At 34.1% G+C, this 22006-nt stretch overlaps 2 protein-coding genes across 2 annotated transcripts in view; one reads left to right on the top strand and one right to left on the bottom strand.

Moving 5' to 3' along the window:
- The first annotated feature begins 4902 nt into the window (after positions 1 to 4902).
- LOC115448865 (ankyrin repeat and LEM domain-containing protein 1) lies at positions 4903 to 18172 on the top strand. The gene is made up of 7 exons (XM_030176446.2): positions 4903 to 5232; positions 5687 to 5848; positions 6618 to 6847; positions 9912 to 10635; positions 12267 to 12487; positions 15673 to 15933; positions 16444 to 18172. The coding sequence occupies exons 1-7, from the start codon at positions 5144 to 5146 to the stop codon at positions 16806 to 16808; spliced, it is 2052 nt and encodes a 683-aa protein (XP_030032306.2). The 5' UTR covers positions 4903 to 5143; the 3' UTR covers positions 16809 to 18172.
- The window catches only part of LOC115448854 (zinc finger protein 608), a 118412-nt gene continuing 114569 nt past the window's right edge, over positions 18164 to 22006 (bottom strand). The window contains 1 exon segment of the mRNA XM_037439371.1: positions 18164 to 21982. Coding sequence (XP_037295268.1) covers positions 21921 to 21982 — 62 coding nt within the window. The 3' untranslated portion in view covers positions 18164 to 21920.

Raw genomic sequence — 22006 nt, 5'->3', positions numbered from 1 at the left:
GTAGAGAAAACCCTTGTACCCATTAAGCACATTTCGCGCACGGAGTAGTGTGAGATTTGGAATAAGTACTTGATTAAAATTCATATAGAGAAGTACAGGAGAACCGCAGAGACACTCCAACTTTTAAAAAATCTGAATTCGGTCGAATTTTGTCCACTAAGCGACCACTAATGCATATTAATATGAAGATATATAAAGATTTCTTGCGCCATTGTTGGAATGGCAGTATATGGATTATGGACTGGGAAATGGCATAGACACCGTGTAGGGTATTCTGACATCATTTACCTGGGACTATACCAAAGGAATATCAAATAAGCGGCGCGGCGGGCGTACAAACTAAACCAAATCCAAACGGTAACATGAGTCTTTATGCTGCAATTACCCTTTTTTGACCGAACACAAAAATATATTTGATAAATATGATTTCTATTGTACATTTGTTATATTAATTGATTTAAATATTTTATGTAACCTAAATGGTGTTATTTTTTATTTTGTTCTTCTTCTGTAATGGTTTTTTTCTATATTTATATCCTATAACAACTATTTTTCTATAGGAAAATTAAACTATACAAATGTAAAACGGATAGGTTGTTTGTTTGAATGCACTAATCTCAGGAACTACTATACCGATATTTTTTTCACTAATAGAAAGCTACATTACTCCGGAGTGCTGTACGCTACTTTTAGCCCGGGAAAAATATTTATTTATCCCGGAAAAACTTAACGCGGACGGAACGGCAGGCCAAAGCAAGTTATAAATCTAAAGATCTCACGCTGATTCTGAACGATCTAAATTAACACTAACTTAAGTATGTTTATAGTCATTAACCGGGTTAAATTTGTGACTCGCATGCCTAATTGATATCTTGCATACTGTAACGGTGGCACAGCACGATTCCTTATTTCCATGTGAGAACATTCTCGAACATAAAATTAACATAGATAAATAAACACAAAAACTACATCAACGTAAATACAATGTTTCAAGGATAATTTATGATTGAATGTATAGGTAGGTTTATGATTGAATATATAGGCAAATAATTGTAAATTGAACGTCAATCGCTCCTGCATTGCGCCAAATGATGGAGACTGCGATTTGATACTTTTCAAATTTGAGTAATGTGGCGGATGCACTTATCCCCTCCTGGGTTTGTTGGTGCTATGTACGTTGGCTATACCAAGTTTGGATTCGATTTCCAAGCCTAGCAACTTTTAGGCCTCTAATACAAAATTTTATTGGTTAGATATTGATCATTTCGGCAAGTTGCGATATCATTTTGATGTGCAAACTAAACTGTTATAATATCATATCTTTCATTTAAATTATTTTTAATATTGTATTTATAAATTGCAACATGTCACCTAAGATTTTATACAGGCCTTTATGAGTTCTAATAAGATTTAAATCCGGATAACAAACCAGCTGATGGCCGCAGAAAATATATTTAGTCACGAAAAGTTATACTTTATAGGGTTCAATTGATGGCCGGTATAATTATTAAGTATTTTTTTTTTGTTTATAGTTTTAGTTTCAAATAGTTTATTACAAATCAGACTTACATAGAAGCTTAAAATATACAAAAAAAAATACAGGAAATTATTATAAACAACAACGCAAATTACCAGGGGTACCCAAACTAGGCAAGGCTACAGATATTGAATACAGATCTTGGGAAACCAATTAAGATTTATTTACCCACATACGTTACTGCCTTTTGTGACCATATAAAAGTCTTTATATTTACCTGATTGTAAACAATTAAGATTGACTGTAGAATAACAGGACGTCCCAAATTTTATAGTTTGCGTCGTGAATAGTTTTAACATACCATTAAATAGACGCGAACCGTTAAGTGACTCGGACCTGTTCAATTTACATTGGAACGTCTTAATCAAACATAAGGACATTGACTTACCTACAGTTCATTATGATACATGCAAAATATTTATCAAAACTTGCATATTCCTCAAAAAAAATATGATTTATAAGTCGTCATATTTGGACTAAAAGCAAACCTTGTCATATTCATTGTAGTCATTGCAGATCCAGGTTAAAAAAGTAAAAAATACAATATTATTTCATATTGTATTATAATTCGACTAATTTCAATATTTATTTATTCATATATACATTCTACAAAGTATACTTATATTCAGTACTTATAATAGTATTGAATAAAAAGAAGCACAAAGCAGCTAAGATAATTTAGCATCATAAAACTTATCGGAAAAGCAGACGCAAAAGTTTTATTGCGCATAATACGAAAACGTCATAATATGCAAGAGCTTAGCTAGCCGATGGCCCAGTGCAAGTTGATATGGAGAATGGAAAAGTATGAATTGTAGGTAAAGTTGAGAGCACATGTTCCTCACTCCTCCTCTCCCGCTTTAACAATACCATAGAGCAGGGCGTAATTGAGCGTACGAAGTATTAGGAATGATATTGGTGAATTCATTCGAGTTTCGCCGTACGGTAATGATCGATCAAGCATGTCCAGTCAAAGACTTAGGACTTAAGTTGCTTTACATTTGGCAATTTTTTAGAATTTCTAGGGGGGGGGGGGCAACTGCCCTCCTGCCTCCCTACCTCCCTCGGCGACGCCCTTGATAATATGTATTAGGTATTTTTTATAGAATACTTAAGTATAAGTAACTATCATCAACATTAATTGCATTGTGTAAATAATATTATATTATTTTCCCAATCGCTTTTTTAATCCATCGCGAAAATGGACCAATAGAAATATTGTATTTTTCATGCTTACGAATTACTTATTTATTAATCGGATTGAATATTATAATTGGGATCGTTTATTGAAATCAGCTGATATAAAATAAATACGATATAATAATTCATATATTGTTTATTTATTTATGTACATAAACATTAATATATTGGATTTACGAATAATATTAGGTTGGTACTTATAACAATCTAGAATTTAGATACAAGAAGTTGTTCTAGATCAATGAATACTTAAACCAAATCCTACATGGATATGTTAACATTGTTATCATTTCGCATCGACCTTATTTCTCAAATACCTTACAGTAAACCTTGTGCTACTTAAAATGCACTTTATTTAAGTATTTTTACATGCAATATAATAAATAGTTGTGATACTTTAATTTAAAAAAAATTTAATAAGGCATCCAAGGAATTGCTTCAATTTTTTACTTTACTACGTTCTATGTCAACAATTTAAAAACATTGATATGAATGAATCAGTAACGCATTTACTTAACAAAAGAGGGCGCTGTCTGTAATTAGACCCCGAAGATAATATATTCTGACACAAGGAGAATATACAATATTATATAGGCTGGGATAGATGCGGAAGATCCTAGGTTCTATTCTCAAATTAGGCAACAACATGATTGAATATGTGTTCCGTCACAACAGACCCAAGTGGGAAAAGGATATTCGGAATATTAAAAAAAAGTTGACGATGTAGATATTAATTACATACATTTATTTATTCATTTATTGTATTATTTAAATTACATATTTAAATATATTACGTTACATACGTATGTTATAGTTTATTAATAAAAAGTTCAAATTAACATATTTTGACTAAGATATTTTTACTAATGGAAAATATAGACCTTATAGACTAGAAATAATTTGTCATACTCAGCTCATTTTCAACCATACTGTGAGTTAGATTATTTTTGCGTATCTACGTCCAGTAAAGATGCGTTTTAAAGTTTTGAATTTGTTAGCCTTATTTGTGGCCGACTGTACCTAAACATACTAAAACGTCTTTCAAATTGGAACACAATAGACATCTATTTGAACAGTATAGCCTCGTGCATCACAAATAGAATCTGTAATTGCATCCATGCTACAGTCTATTCCAAACACTGAATACAATAAACTCTTCTATCTAATACTTATAAGTGTCTCGTGTGCCTAATCCAAATACTTCAAATTTGCTTACTTATTCAGGTCAGTCTCGTCTTTGATGTGATAACATATCAGCTTCTTAAAGATACCCTTCACCTAATACACATTTGCACCTAAGACAGAGCGACATCTAATTTAACTGATTGAAGGACAAATACTTACCAGCGTTCCGCTTTTAGCTTTATACAATAGTATATAAGTAATAAATTTGATTTCTAGGCAGCATTTCAACTCGTTTATTTGCTCTTTAGATTTTTTGCACTCTATTTTATATACACAAAAATATAAGTTCTAAAACCTAAGTTGAAATTTGTTAAAAACATAAAGCTTTTAGGCTAATACAAAATATTGTCATTTGTTAGCATAACTAAACTCGCAACGGATTTTATAGTTCAATTTGCGTACACCCGTACAGTCTACAAAATTCGATAAGTGCCTTTAATGGTTTAAATAGCAACTTGCAACATTTCGTTCTCGGGCAAAAATGCATGAGAAACCAAAGCGAATATAACCACTACGGTCTACGGAAACCATGTGGCTCGCCTCTACATGATTTTTTATCCACAGTTTTTCGTATATACTATTACATACCTCCTTATTTTGAATAACAATTTCACATATGTGAGAATATTTTATCAGTCTAAGTAATTGTAATTTTTGTAAGTGTAATAAATTCTACATTGATTTGCCAGTGATGTGTAATGCCATCTATGATCACACTATTACAGCATTTGATAATTTCACCGACTTAATTTATAACAATATAGCGCCATCTGTTAACGATTATGTTGCGACTTTTAACAATTCTCCTGAACTAAAGGAATATAGTGATTTATCAAGTTAAATTATATAATACGAATTAATATTTTGCAATAGTATTTATACATTTAATGTAATTAAAATAATTGTGTTAAATTTTTGATTGATACTATATTGACGTATATCGAGGAAAAAACAACGAGAATGGAATTTAACTTACGTGAAAAGGAACACTGACCAAACATAAACACTGTGATTACTTCTCGACTTGACGTTAATTTGAATTTCATAATACAAAAACAAATGAAATAAAATGTAGTCGGCGCGATAGTGTTTATTAAGTTGACATTTGTGTGTTGTGATACTAGTGTGTTTTCGGAACTCCGAGGAGGTGGTGTTGTAGTGCAAAAAAGTTTTGCAAGCAACAGGAAAAACCGCAGGAAATGAAAGGGTTAAACGAACTCGATGACTAATAATTTCACTTTCAAAATCATGGGCACGACATATAAGGAATTATTTAGATTGTACGATTTGATTCAAAACGGAGATTTAAGGTAATAATTTCATATCGCGTCTACAATATTTCTATAATCAGGTTATTTTTCGTTGTAATCTTACTGGCGGCAGCTGTAAAATGCACCTGCCAAGGGCAGATAAAGTTAACAACACTTAATTTTTTTTAATTTACAAAGTAGTTTGCTATGCAGCTGGCCAGTTTCATCACATGCCGATCGCAGTTTGAAAATTAAAATTATCTCCTGCTGAGACACATGTTGGCCTAATTTTTTATTGAAGTAAGAAAAAAACTTGTGCAATTTACAAAAAAAAAATGCATTTTTTTTATTGTTATCTACCTTCATTTCTTCACGTTATGCAATTTTGCAAATAATTTTTAATTGAATATTTATGTTTACTAGTATTTATTACGTTTTCCACTATAAATATTTTTTTATAAAAATATTGACAATAAAATATTCCATTTATTAAATTTTAAATATTATTCAACAGATGTATAGAAAAGTTTTTGACCGACTCCGAAATAGAAATAAATGTGATATTACCATGCAAGGGTATTGGCGTGCTTCATTTAGCAGTTGGGATTGAACCAACAGACAAATCAAAACAATGCACTGAAATACTTTTAAAACATGGCGGAGATCCTAATTTAAGGTAAGAATTTTATCTATTATTATAAGTCTATTCATCACCATCATCATCAATGAAATGAAAATAATTTCATCATCAGTGGCAAGATGATCACTACTTTACATGGGCCTCCTCCAAGGATTTCTAGATCTATCTATTTGAAGGGGCCTGCATCCAGCAACCTCCTGCAACTTTTATTAGGTCAAGTCATTACAAGTCTATTACACATAAGTAATACTGACCTTGTGATAATGTTTACAAAATCCTCTTTTCCCTGGATACCTTTCTAAATAGAATAATCCTATAAACAAGACAGTAACCATTGTATATTTTGGATTCATTTTATATATTTATTTATCAGTAATAGGTGTAAAATGTGATATGGCATATACCCAACACACTTTAAACATATAAATATATCTCATAAAATAGACACTAACAATTAATAAATTTATAGTATTATAACTCTTGCAACAGTGTTGCAACTAGGGTAAAAAACCATTTCTAGTGTTAATTTACAATGTCCTGTTTTTGGGTATGTTATGCGCATACCATAAACAAAGCCATTAGTGGGTCCCAACATCCAAATCTGATTAACTGTTTCTGTATTTACTATAAAACAAATAAGTAATAACCAAGCAGCTTCATAGACTCTTGCATTTATATTAGTTTATTATTTATTTGTACATTTAAATTTTCTATCTGGTTATAAACTGATAGTAATTTTTTTGCACTGTGTTAGGTCCTTTTCGCTTCATTTTGCCGGTATGTATAACTATCAAACTCATTTTAGCAATGACGATGGTCTGACTCCTGTACACATAGCAGTGATATGGGGTCGTGTGGACAACTTGAAGCTCCTCCTGGGCTGTGGGGGTGACCCCTCCCGCAGAGACCTGGATGGTCTCTCAGCCTTTGATTATGCAGTGAAGGAGCAGCAATGGGACGTGTTTGACTACCTGCACAATGTGGTGGACCAGTCAGACGATTCAGGATCTAACTGTGGATACAGTTTGGAACTGAGTAAGTATGCAAACTAAAGTTTAATACCTGTTTTTTCTATGTTTTTATTTTTTAAGGAGGTTGGTCACAATTTCACGACTTTGACGCCCCGTACTTCCGCATTCATGAGAAATGTAACAAAAAAAAATTTTGCCGGATCAGGTTGAGTTTATCCCAAGCAACTTAGGTATATCTACAAGGCTATGGTTCGAAGTCAATAAGATTATTCTAGTTTTTCATTTAATATGGTTATTTAAACAATTTATATCGGCTTATTATGGTGTTTTTTTCGTTGTTTTAGAATTTGTTGTGTATATATTTTATTCAATTATTAGTATCTTGTATTATACTTGTAGGTAATAGGTATCTCATACGCAATAGTGCGACATATACCAAATACTAATACAATACCTATTTCTCGCAAAGCAGCATCGTCAAAATGGATGATAATTTACATACACCAAACTTCAGTAAAAGTATTACGTAATATTATGAACATAAAAATAGAACTGTAAACTTTTGTTCATATCAGATAACAGGAGTGAGTAATCGACGTATACATACGTGACGTCACGGAGGTTGTAAAGTTCCCGATATACATTTTTTCCAACTTGATATGGAATTGCGATAAACAATGTACTATTTGGCAACAGGAAAACTGTATCTTTATTAGGTCATAGTATGTATTTAGTATTTCCACTTACTTCGAATATTTATTGGGATTATTGCATATGTATTTTGTAACAATTACTCATCCTTTACCCTCTGAGGGGTAAGCGGAGATGAAACTAGAGTACGCACTTTCTGCCAATGGCGGCCCTGAACGACGCGAGGCGCCAGGCGAAAGCAAAAAGAAACAGACGCGAGGCCCCGGGCAGAGTAAAAAAACGTTCCCCTGTTTTAACAGTTTCGTCGGTAAGAACGTAAATAAAAGGATCTGCGAGGCACCGCGCGAGGCTTTTGTAAGGGCGAGGCCCCGGGTGATTGCCCGGTTCGCCTCCCCCAAAGGCCGCCTCTGCTTTCTTCCATGCGTTTTCTTTCTCATAGTGTGATAGGACTAAGAAGCAAGACTATTGCCATATTGGTCAGATAACCCAATATCAATTTGCCCCACACAATCTTGATAACTTTTGACTTGACACAATACATTGACTTGATTCGAATCTGGGACCTCAGAGGTATAGTACCGCGCACGACAACTACGCCACTGGGACAGTCTTCTACTTTTTTTTGATTAGTAAAATTACGGATTAAAAAATTACGGAAATTGTTTTTTCGTAATCCAATATAGAACACATATAATCGATGTATATTATAGTAAACAGCTATATGTGTAATTGCAAAAAAGATGAATTTATTAATATTTCAAAACGAGAAATCAACCAAATCTGAAATGCGCTGCGCAATCCTGGCGACGACGAACAAAGAAGTCAGTATACTAAAATAGTACTCAAAGTTTAGATTAATTCTAATTATGTATTTATACATATGAAATTATTAACAGTTTCTTAAGTGTAATGGATCCTCATGACTTAACAATTTTTAAAACAAGCATTTATGTAACATAACAGAAAGCTTACTTTGTTAAAAAAAAATCATTTCTTTCTGAACTGACTCTTCCCGAATAATGTAGTTTGTAGGCACGGTTAATTGGATACGCTAGTCCTCTGTCTAACCCTTCGATAATCAGGCGTGATCATATAAAACATCGTAATGGCTACGCTCTAGCCTCTGTCCAGCGAGTGTACACAACTTCCGGCGCGTGTCGCATATTAATAACTCGCGTGACCTAAACATAATTTTTATTATATACCGCCCACAACCACGCCTAATAACATATTAGGAAATGATTTGAACATTTTCTTTCTACACAGCCTACGCACTGATTGGCCGGTCATTTTTGTTAAGCTAAGAGTAGAATATAAAATTCTTGTTATAGCGCAATAACTTCCAGTTGCGTTTGCACTAGCGGTAACCTATACTAATATTATAAAGATGAAGAGTTTGTTTGTTTGAACGCGGTAATCTCAGGAACTACTAAACTGATTTTGATTTTATTTTAACTAAAAGAAGCCTTCAATATTCCTGAGTGCTATAGGCTACATTTTATCTCAGAAAATCTTTCGCACGCGGGCGGATCCGTTGGCAAAACTAGTATTGCAATAACTATATACACGTGCATCTCACCGCAAATGCATATTTAAAAATTTACAGAACCAAGTTTGCTATTGGTATTTATTTATACGGTAAATTCCTTGCAGAATTCGACTTCTGCAAGTTTTCTTGCTATAAACCTCGTTTGATGAATGACGAGGCTGGCAGTTTGCCTGGTGGTAAAAGACTACTAATGTCGTGATGCCTACCCAAACAGAGAAATTCTCTTTTATACAATATAGAATTCATCCCAGTTATTAACCGACTTAAAAAATGAGGAGGTTCTCAATTGACTTTTTATGTTTGTTACCTCAGAACTTTTGACTGGGTGAATCGATTTGGATGATTCTTTTTTTTATGTAGCTGGTGCTTACCGTGTGTTCCCATATAAATTTCATTGTTGTTGGACCATTGACTTCGAAGATACATCAGAAAACTTTTCAAATGATGTCGTTAACTTTAATGTACTCAATATACACTGATTTATTGTAGGTTGAGATCATATTTAAATTAAGGTTATCAAAGAACATCTTCCCAATGTTAATTAAAACAATCCTTATGCGCATTTTTAATATCTGAACGGAAAAAACCCAAACAGCACTTTTGTTTCCTTTTGTAATTACATTTTAGCAAATCGTTGACCTTTTGTTTCGTCAGGTGGACATCCGGCGCCGTTTACTATTCCAACCACACACACTTTTGCATAATTATCTAATATGACTCATGCGCATTACGCAAGACATCGTGTGAAATTATTACTAAATGTTTACTGCTAATAATAGAGCTTCCTGCAATAATTTCTTTGTACCGTTCAAAACTTCATCCGGTAACAAATGAACCAAATTAAAACGGATATACGCATTTCACTGTAGACTATTATTGTTAACTTCAAAACATTCAAATTAAAAATAATTGGTAACTTCCCTTGCAGATAAAGTGTTAGTGACAACGGACCAAGTGGTCGCCGAATACGAACCGACGCCAAACGAACTGTGTCAAAACACAATGTGCAGGAAATCTGAACTGATTAGAGATTGGTGCGACAGAAACAGTTTGGTTATAAACAAGTTGTATCCAACTATAATCAACGATACGTATCTAGTTGACAACGAACAGGATCTGGCTAAAAGTTTGACTCTAGACCTTACGGACAAACTATCAAGGCATACGGATTTTAATACAACAATAGACAGCTTCAAAACCTGCACGACGCAAGAAGTAGACATAAGTGGTATACAAAGATTGGAAATAACTGACGAGCATAGTTCAAAGCCAAAGCAAAGGATAAGCGTGTATGAAAACTTCTCGCTCCAAGGCTCACCTACTAACATAACTCATAAGAACTACAATTCTAAAACAAGCCTAAAAAAGGCCAGGCAACTGACAGAAAGACTGTTTGAAGTTCATTCTATATCGAATGACAGTTCTGATTACGATAGAGCTCAAGCAGTGGTACAGAATAGAACGAATGAGTTCCTATCGAGTTGGGAGGACAAAGGTCACAATACGAGGAGATCGTCTGCTAGTAGTGGGGTCAGCAGTAATTATTCCGGGGGCAGTATTTTGTTGGCGAGTGTCCACGTGGAGTACAAGTATGAAGATAAGGAAGAGGATGTGGTTTTGATTGAGAAGAGGTTGCTGGTATCGCCCATGGTGTGAGTATTTTGTCCAGTATTTTTAATTTCTAGTAGTCTTGTAGTCTTTAGATTAGCAAGTTCTCGCGGCAATATATTGCGCGAAAACATCTTACATTAGCAAATATATTTTAGGAGTTCTAGGTACATGCGACCCATAGTAACTTCTCCCCAACTTCCAAATTTTAGAACTCAGCTTGCCGTCATTGTATACGGTAAATTTCTGCAAGTTTTCTTTTTCTTCAATATTCAGGAATCAAGACTTTATTGTCATCATTTTCTTTCAATATAGTTTATTTCATTTTATTAAATATTTTTCCATTCGGTTTCTTGAAAATTGTTCAAATAATTATTATTCATTATTATTTTTATTATACACGTATCACTGTTTAAATGCATAACTGGGTGGTTGTTCGTGTTTATATGCAGACCGTGTAGGTCTATTGAAACGGCATTTAGTTTGACACTTTGATTAGCACGATTTCTTATGTTTACGCGAATGTTAGACATTGCAATAAAACAATTTTTCGGATTTTACCGAGGTTTTTATATATTATTATTTTCTCCCGACGTTTCGAAGACCGCAGCTTTCTATTATTATTTTTATTTACGATATAACAGTAATGAATAATGTGTGTATGTAACTAAATTATGTAGTTTAAAAATGGCCTAACTATTATTTAATTTATATTGAACATATCAGAAAGTAAATACAGAATTATTATATCTCGTTAGCAGCACATTCCCTTTTAGGTCTCGAAAGCCCGTCTCGTCTACTTAATTACAGTTTGAGCGCAAAAACTAAGGCATTTACGAGTTACCACTTCCTTTGCGGTTTCCGTTCGACATCTATATTATGACAGGACATTTTATATTTATTGGTTTCCTTTCGTATTGAATGAAAATACTGCTATATACACTCGAGATAGTTATGAATGAATAATCGTATGTATTTTAATAGTTTCCTCTCGCGAATTGAATGAAATCTCATTATATTTGTACATTTGACATAGTTTTGAATGAATAATCGGATATGTTTATGAGTAGAGGTAAAGGAAGAAGAAATATGCTGTCACTGTTTGCATTTTACAGCTATCTCGATTCGTTAGACTGGTAGATTGAAAATAATGTTTTTATTATTAATTAAACAGATTCACGAATCACGATAATCTGCAAAGATGAGTCATTTATTCTCAATGTTGACTTAACATTAAAGTACCGTTAAATAATTATCTCTCCATAATTATTTCTATGTTTACGCGAATATTAGACATTAAAATTAAACTATTTTTCGGATTTTATCGCGGTTTTTATATCATAATTTCCTCCCGACGTTTCGAAGACTGCAGCCTTCGTGGTCCTCTCCGTGACTTCGCAAAATAGTTTTATTTTAACTATCGCTCCATTTTCAATATTTATAAAAATTATATCGGTTTTATTACACATACATCACGCATTTATTCACGAAGGGGGTAGAGGCACCCAAGGCAACCAAGGCACCCACTTTTCGCCAAGTGTGTTCCGTCCCAGGACGTGATAGGGGGCGAGCCTATCGCCATATCTCGCACAAATTCCAGACTCCGGGCTGATATTGACCAGAAAGATTTTAGTAACAATATTAAATTTTCTTTTTCTTATTTAATATCCTACAGGTTACCAGTAGATGACACAGACGCTAGTCCCGACAACACAGTGTTATCTGTTGCATCATCTTTACCTACATCTGTACAATTTGACAACAACACGCTTAGAGCTGAACTGATGCGACTCGGCTTCCGACCGGGACCGATACAGGACTCCACGCGGACTCTGTATTTAAAGAAACTGCAGGCTTTGAAGAAGACGCCGATTGTTGTCAGCAATCAGGGGAAAAGTACGTACCTAAACACTATATTTATGTAAATGGTATGTGAAGCAAGGTGCTTGTTTACTGTTAAAGCTTTATACTATTGATTCCCAAAGTGGTCCAGGTGGACCCCCTAAGAGTCCACTGGAGATGTGACAGGGGTCTACGTTGGGGTGACCAAAATATGGAGGTCCACAATTCATAAGTGAAGGTCCACGAAAATTTATCTGGTTTGATATTATAGTACTAAATGTTGGCATAACTTCACCTATCAGTTTGGGTAGATGACAAGCAAACATTTGTATTCGGCAGAAAAATATCCAATGACTGTATTTGGACGTCTATTAACCATTCGGCCTACGTAATACATTTGACCTTTATATTGGTTGTATCGGGTCAAGAGTGGGTTGACTTCCTACGCGGTTTTCCATAATTTTTGATCGTTTCTTAATCTCCAAGCGATAATTCCATATAAATTAACAATTAGATATACTTTTGATTGTAATTTCTATAAAAACTTTTACTTCGGTTTTACTTTCTGTTTCTAATGATGCGATCAGACATATTAAAGCGACGATCGTTATTTTACTTATCGATATAAATACGAAAGTTAGTGAAAAGATTATAATATTCATCAGAAATAGTTAACTGTTTAATGTCGTTATTAGAAGTATTTACGCAAAAAAAAAACATACAGTCGAATTGAGAATCTCCTCCTTTTTTGAAATCGGTTAAAAATGGCTGAATAAATTTAGATTTAATTTTTCACATAGATACACCATTTTTGGATTGACATATACGCTGCTATTTATACAGGAGGAACTAATTACGACTTCTACCTAAAAAGATATTGCATATAAGAAAAGCCGTGAGCAATACTCATTATAATCTAAAACAATATAACCGCGAATAATTTTAATACCTACTGTGTTCTACGAAGGCATTCGTTAACTTAAAATATTAGATATTAGGTCGCATAGTCGCCTGGTTATTATTACATGGCACATCGTTAAAACAAGAGAACAATGCTTGCAATTTGTTTGTAAAGAAAGACCGATACGAATGTCTAGTAATAAGTGTTTTCATTGTGCTATTTCCAAATCTATAAATATACGACCGAAATAAAGGATAGGAAAAGTATTGTCAATTATTTTTCGTGACGTGTAAAACTGGCCAAATTGATTTGTAATCAATTTCCAGCATGTATTTTTAATAAGCAAAATAATAATTAAACAAAAATTATAAAAATTCATAAAATATGAAAGCGTCGCAGTTCGGCAGCCCAAAATAATAAAACCTCTCTGTTATAATTAAAATAAAAAAATCAATCACATTGACAATCATGTAAACAAAGCATTATTATTTTATCTATTTTATTTTATAAGTATTTATATATAACAATGTTATACAATATAAGAAAAGTGAAATTCTCAAGTAAAATAATACCTATTCTGACGAACAAAGGTATGTAATCAAATATAAGATTACATCGGTTTGGTTTAAATATCCCCCATCTATCTCCTTACAAGGCGCTATTTAAGTAACATGCCTTTTTCGGCTATGCCTTAAGAGGCAATTATAGCATGTGGGTAGACTATAAACCACTAGAGATCAAGTAGATTAATAACTAGAGGTCACATTGTTCATTAGATATGCCTACAGGGTTACGGACCCTTTAGTAATGTGTTAGGGTTCCGTATCTCAAAAGGAAGCCCTATAGGATCATTTGTATTCCACCTGTCTTTTTGGCAAGACGTTTTTTCTCAGGAACTCGTAGAGGTATCAAGTTAAAATTTATATCAAATTCTCGGGCCTATGATCTCTTTCAGCTGTGAAAAAATCTAACTTGTAACTGAAAGCGATTAAGAGATATGATCATTTATGTCGCATATTTTGCGATTTCACAAGGGAATTCATAACTATAAATTACTTCTTGTTGACTTAAAATTTTGGCAACTCATGGATTTTGGCAAAAAGCAATGTCTTTCAAGGAAAAAATCAAAATTGTAAATATATTATGCTTTAATAACAAAAAAGTAGTCTGTACGGAACTCATGCGCGAGTCCAACTCTCACTTGACCGATTTTTGTTATGTACTAGATTGCTATGAACATTTAGAAGCTTACTTTGTCCAATTTTATATGTAAAAGTAACTATAACCCTTTCACAACGAAACCACTAAAACCATTTTGATGTAATTTGACACGGAGTAAACATGAATCGTAAGAAAGAACATGTCTATTTTAATATTCGTTACAAACCGAATTAAACACTGGTAAAGCCGTAAGTTATTATTGTGAAACCCCTGTTGATCTTAATAATAGAATATATAAAATAGAATTAATTTTTAAATGGTAACTACAAAAGTCCACGTTAATTAAATGTTGAAACATAAACTAATAATGACTTAAATTTTAAAGAAGATAATAATTCTTATGTTTACGCGAATGTTAGACATTGAAATGAAACTATTTAAGGATTTTATTGTAGTTATTTATATTATTAATTTCTCCTGATTTGATTAGTTTCGAAGATTTTGCAGCCTTCGTAGTCACGGGGCATACTCTTAAAAAATAGTATAAATAACCGCAATAAGGCCCGTAAATAGTTTTATTTCAAGATAAACAATTCTAAAAAACTATTAATGTGTGCGTATATTTTTCGCACTTCCCACGCTTTGATATCATTAACATAGCGTGTATAAACAAATTATTTATGAATGAATGGCCCAGAATAACCGGTTAAGTATAATGTTGATACCAACAAAGATATTTGTAAAACATTATATCATGTGAAAATGTAACATACGTGGTATAAATATCATAGGTATTTAATTGCGTTAGCGTCAGTCTGTTAATTGTATTCGAATGTTAGACCGACGGGGAGTATCGTCGCTTTTTACCTATGAGAAAATTAAATTGAGCTGAAACTGATTTCTGTTAGAATACAGTTAGAAAAAGAGTTACTGCGATCGAATCCAAGGAAAACGATAACTTTCCTTCGTTTTTATGGTTATTAAAAACTCTCCAATACCAATGGTGATCCAATTAAGGCAAAAACATATTTTACTTGACTGCATCGAACCCAGAACATATTAATTCATAGCCCACGTATTACTATTGGACCAAGCATCCTTAACATGCACCATTTGCATAAACAATAAATAATAAATCATACATAAAAAAAATAACAAAAGCAATTTTCATTTATAGCATACAGTATAGAAATAGAAAAATCACTGCGATCAAATGAATGGATGTCGAATCTCCAGCCCTACATAGATTTGGAGACAAAGGCTCGCGTGGACTTCGCGAATCCGAACAAAAAATGGCGGGAGGGAACCGCGAAGACCTCATTCACATACTTATTGTTGGACCCACGGGTCACTGCGAACCTACCGGAGAAAGCAAGCAAACAAAATCTACATTTGTCATGGGTGACATTCATCAATTCTATATTTTACGTCGGCAAAGGTTAGTGTGAAAGTTGTTAATAATTGATATTGTAGGTAAAACGAAACGAATGGTTTGCGTAGGATGCCAATTTTGTAGTTTGGGAATTTGATTTGACAAAGAAAACTTGATTTTCAATCAGTTAAACTAATTCAATAAATTACTAAAGAATGAAACAATGTCATCATTACTTTACTGCTGAACATTCTAGATTTTTAGACCAACCTGTTGGAAGCGGTCTATCCAAGGAAACGATATACATAACTTTATCTGATTTGTAATTGATAACTGTCCCATGAAAACATTATCGATTCCTCGGGGTGCTTGTTCGAACAAAACTTATCAATCTATAATTACCGTTTTTAAATGCTGTTAGAAACAATAAATAATCCCCATTATTTACCGTAAACATTATTATCTCTAAGGTTAACGTCGATTATTTCCCGTTCCCTTTCCCCCCCGTTTAGTGAGTACAGCAGTATAATTTTATCAATTTAGTAAGGTTATCGTAATCTATTTCTTTATTTCCAGGAAAGCGGTCTCGACCTTACTCACACTTGTACCAAGCGCGGACGCTGTGGAAACGCGACTTCAAAACGTCGAAGGACAAAAAGGTCCAATGCATTCTGGACATTTGGTCCGAGAAAGTAGGTGTAGTGTGTTTGCACGTTTTTCAAAATGTCATACCGGCGGAAGCGTTTACATACGAAGCGGCCATGATTGACGTGCTGGGACTCTCGAAATTGACGAATTTGAAAACTGGTAACTACTACGGGGTGACTGCGTCGTGGCCGCTCAAAGAACGAAGGATGCTAGGCTTGTACTTGTTGTATAAAGCGATGCTTATATTTCTAAGTGAGGGCGAGAGGCAACTGAGGCCCGACGATATAGACTGATAGGTTTTAACTGGTTGTGAATGAAATTTCATTATTTATTTAGGTACTGTAAATGTTTGTATATTTTGTAATATGTCAGATAAATGTTGAAGTCGTAAACCAAAGTGTCTGTGCTTCCGAAAGGATAAAAACATTTTGGCAGGATTGTCAAGGTTATATAATCAAAACAGCCACATTTTTATTCATTTGTTTCCTCACTTCACTCTATGACATTGTGTCTTTAAGAATGCTCTTCCATTTGCCGGTTTACATAAAAATCTGATAGATTTGACAAAAATCGAATTTAGGAAGAGAATCGTCTATATTAATACCTGAAGATTTTCTAAGATAATGTTGAATTTGACGCCTTAAATTAACTCCCAAAGCATAATACCTGAACATTCCAATCAAGGAATAATTTTTACCTAAAAACGTTTGTACACTGCACCAAATACTTCATCGAACAAAGTATACTATTGTATAAAACCATGTACTTTTGTAAAATAGACGTATTACATGGTATTATTAGTTAAGTAACCAAAGAATTTATTTCTTAGTTCGTAATGTATTTTGTAGCACTATTTAGTATGCATAATCAGTATTTGTGACAATGTTAATTTAAGCTTTAATTTTTAGTAAGGTACAGGGGCCCTATTCCGTCTATGAGGGCAAATCCGTCTTTTTTGAATTACAATCGTTCTAAACGTAGAACAGCTTTCATAAGTAGTTTAGGTATTTATCTATACGGCTATCAAATCTGCCCTTTAATAAGATCGTCCATAATTGCAAAAAGACGGATTTAACCCAGTAGACGGTATTGGGCTCCATCACCTTAATTGTATTTTTTTAGTTACCTGTAGTGGAATTATATAGATCTCGCTTCCTTGCCTATATTTAATAATTGTGTGTTGAAGAATGAACAAATAAAGTAAAATTTTGCATTGGACTAACTCTTAGTGTTTGTTAGAACTATTAATAAACGTTTTATACATTTGTCTTAGTTAAAACATGGTTATACAAAGTTCTGTCTCGCTTCATAACTATCATAAAAGATTTGTAAGTAAACCTAAACCTAATTAAATGAAATTAACTAATTTATACAAATTTTCTAGCAAATATTTTTATTTGTTACTACGGATTTTTTACTTTATACATACGCATTTAATAATCCTAGGCCTAATTTATCCAAATTACTTACACCTGTGATTGACAACGTAACACTAGCATTTAAGTTTGTGACGTCCTGTTTATAGGACAATTTATTTTAATTCTTTAGAATTAATCAAGCACTTGTAATATAACTAGTCATAAATCACACTAATGCATAATGAATTACACATTGTAAAGGAACGCAAACGCGAAATAAAACGCATTTATTTAAGAAATAATTTATTTTTATTATTCCTTTTTTTAAACGTCTCGAATTCTTTTCTAAGAAAATCAAACTTGGCTTTAGTTACATCAAAAAAATACACAAATGTTCATATATCGTTACATACAATGATGTCATACCATATCAACTCTGGTACGACAAATAATGGGAAAGCGTAATGTCCGCCTGACGCGTCACATGAGGAGTAAATCAAACATCAGTCTATGCACCGAGCGCTTCGATATGAGATCATGTTAGTCGCATCCTGATCTTGCTCGCGAGACACAACACCTCCAATAGATGCCGCATTACATCAACTTATAAAGAGGAATGCCAACCCTTAACCATACATACGGTCATTATAGTAGGTACACAATTTACATGTTACTAAATAAAGTATCATTGCGTCATACACATTTCATTTTTTACATTTTCCATTAGGTTTTGTAAATTTACAATAATTTGTAAACTGTCGAAATTTATCAAAAATTCATTGCATATTTGATTTATGATTTTCAAACACTCCATTATTCAATTTAAATCATTCATTCCGAAATCTGGATTGTACATTTGGCATTCCTCTTTGAACGCGGAACAATAACAATCTCTATGTTTTACTGCGTTCTTGAAATAGCCAATAGCATTTCTTTATTTCGGTCTCTGCAACTCGCCTTTATTGCGGCAATAGACTTATTTGTAGCGCGCATAAATCGATATCCACAACGCAGGTGGTATGTTACACCAAAATTATTGTATGTGCGCTACAAAACGCAAATAATTCTAAACCTTATTACATTGCGGTTAAACTCCATAATGAAGCATCTACTGGAGGTAATGTATGTCTTTACACTCATACATATATGTGAACCATATTCAACCATACGTTGAGTCAGCAAATATTAACGTATGATTTTTAAATTTAACGAACTTATATGTCAAACGGTGTTTGGTGTTGCCCAGTTAATTCGCTTAAAATAAATTATTGCTCAAAAGGAAGCTCGTGTTACGATTTTAGAGTTCGTTCGTACACTCAAAAACAATAATTGATTTGTTGTGACTTACCCAAATGGCCACAAAAGATTTTTTTAAAATTAGGTCAGTTTTATATTAAATCCGCCATTTTGGTATTATTTATGCATAAGCAATGACCACTTCTTGTCGCTAAACGTTTACTATCACATCTTTCCATAACAAGATATATATAAAAGCACACAATCGCTAACAACCAAAGTGCTTTACATTCTTTATATATTCTCGTATTGTTAGAAAAATTATACGTTCATTGTCGATATATAGTTTACTATTTGAAGCAAGGAAATTAAGTAGTTTAGTTTATTTAGTTTTATTAAATATTTGTCTTAGCGTCACTAATACGACGACATATGTGCAAAGCAAAGGCACTTGCAATAACAAATTATATCAAATGAATTATAGTCACAGGGCCTATTCCATCTACGGGCAAATCCGTCTTTTTGACATTACAGGCATTTTTATTTAAGGGCAGCTTTGATAGCCATATAGGTAAATAGGGAATTATTTCGACGGTCCCCAAGAACAAAATCTCATCTGCAAAATACTCTAGTCGAAGTATGAATTTTTTAAGTTGTGAAAATATCAAACAATTATTACTCATTTCAAAACTATTGACTGTTATCATTCATAATTACTATTTTGAGGTGAGTAATTGATATTTATATTTTCAGAACTTAAAACCTTTATACTGCAACCAGAGCATTTTGCAGATGAGATTACGTTTTTGGGGAACGTCGATTTACTCTTTTACCTTTACGCTTACAAACTTGTATTTTAATTAGAATGCCCGTAATTGCAGAGATCGTTTCGCTCCTATAGACGAAGAAGGGCACCCAGACAAACCGCAAAATTCAATCTGCAGTCCAAAAGAACTTTGCCAGTACAAATGCCAATAGATGCTGTAGTAAACGAAAACACTGGTTCAGGTACTATACATTACAAGGTAACTGAGCCACACAAAATATCGTTCGACAATGACGGCTTGTGAACAAATCCATGAAGCCTTAAAAAGAACATTCAACATTCAACAATATATCCACAACATTAATCTTGGAGCTCTCTTCATACAATTAAGTAGACATTTGAAAATGAACAATTGCAACAAGAAAATGATAATTCACTGGTTTCTCGAAATTCCATCTCGCAGACTCGATTCACTTATTTCATAAAAACTTATTTAGGCCCCGCATTTTCTACAAAATATTGTATTTTTTCTCATTTGTTAATAATTATGAAACAGGTACGCGCGTACATTGACTAAAATGTCATGAAAATAATACCATTATGACTACATTTATGTCAATCTCTAAGTCAACGTTTATTTTTTCTCTACTAAAATTGAAATGCAATCAACCCACGTGGTCGCTATCATTCGTCTCATCGATTCACTCGAATCTATTATCACTTAAGAACACGTAGCGTACAATGTCGAGGTAAAACTTCGTATTGATTCGTCTATACAAGAAAATAATATGTGAACACATGTGGGAGTCCGTCAAATGAACCGATTGGAAGACTGGGAAGAAACGATATAACATTTACTATCGTCACGCTATAACACTCGAAGATAATTGAACGTTGGAAAAGGAAATACAATTTTAACAACTATTGTGCAAATGTGCAGTACAGAAACACTAATCCCTTGTATTGAGAATATTGGACTATGAGACTTTTTTATTTATCATTAAAAGCCAGACATACATACACGCACAGCGATGTCCAAACACTCCACAAATCTATAGGATGCTCTCTACGTAACATTAATATAATCCTCGTCCACTATCGAGACAGGTTTGTGCACGCTACGACTCATATTGTTATGATCACATTGACGCCCTTAACTTACACCGTTATCGCTATTATATTCATTAATCATTACAACATACAAACTAGACACGATCGATTTCATTTTTGTGGAATGCACTTTTCATAAATAAACATCTTACTAGGCTGTATTCGCAGTGATATATAAATTTTGATACGGGGGCTCAAACTTCAGTACAATGCCCAGAGGGAGAATCGAAAAATTCGATGTTTTATATTACAATAAATCTTATGGAACGCTAAAGATTTTCGGGTAATGTACACATAACACTAATATTTACAGAACTAGTTTGTGCTTCACTAGTGAGGCGGAGACGGCTTGCCTGTCGCGAGTCCGCCCAAATCCGCCCGAGTCCGGCCGGGTCCGCCCGAATCCGGCAGAATCCGGCCGAGTCCGCCCAAGTCCGCCGTGCGACACCACATTGCCGACAAGTCCGCACCACACACACCACACACCGCACGAGACACGACATCGTTCAACTACGAGGTAACTATCTGTTCGGACACATTCTATAACATTCAAAGCGCACATCACATACACAATTTTGTGGATTTACGCGAGATCACAGTGTTAATTATGGCTACTGGCATAGAGATTAATTTCGATTCACCGAATCAACGTCACAGTTTGAACGTCCTAACGTCTGTCGCACATCACTATCACACACACTATCGGGTCCGGTCAAGGCCGCATCGTGCCCTTGGCTGCGTGTCGGTGCGTGTCGGTTGCGTGTCGGCCGCGCGTCGGACGCGTGTCGGCCGGGTGTCGGCTTCGTGTCGGCTGCGTGTCGGCCGGATGTCGGCCGCGTGTCGACTCCGTGCCGGCGGGTGTCGGCGGTGGGAGCGCGCGCTGACCGCGCCGGCACTCCTCAGGGATGAGTCCAGTTAACGACGCCGCTCGACCCTCATTTGGGCGGCGTCGGGAAAGAGTTCACTACAGCCTGCGTGCTGGCCAACACGGCTGCCGCTGCAATACACAATCTTCCATTAT

This window comes from Manduca sexta, chromosome 16, assembly GCF_014839805.1.
Source record: "Manduca sexta isolate Smith_Timp_Sample1 chromosome 16, JHU_Msex_v1.0, whole genome shotgun sequence".
NCBI lineage: Eukaryota > Metazoa > Arthropoda > Insecta > Lepidoptera > Sphingidae > Manduca > Manduca sexta.
The sequence above is the reverse complement of the archived record's forward strand: the minus strand, read 5'-3'. Positions and strand labels throughout refer to the sequence as shown.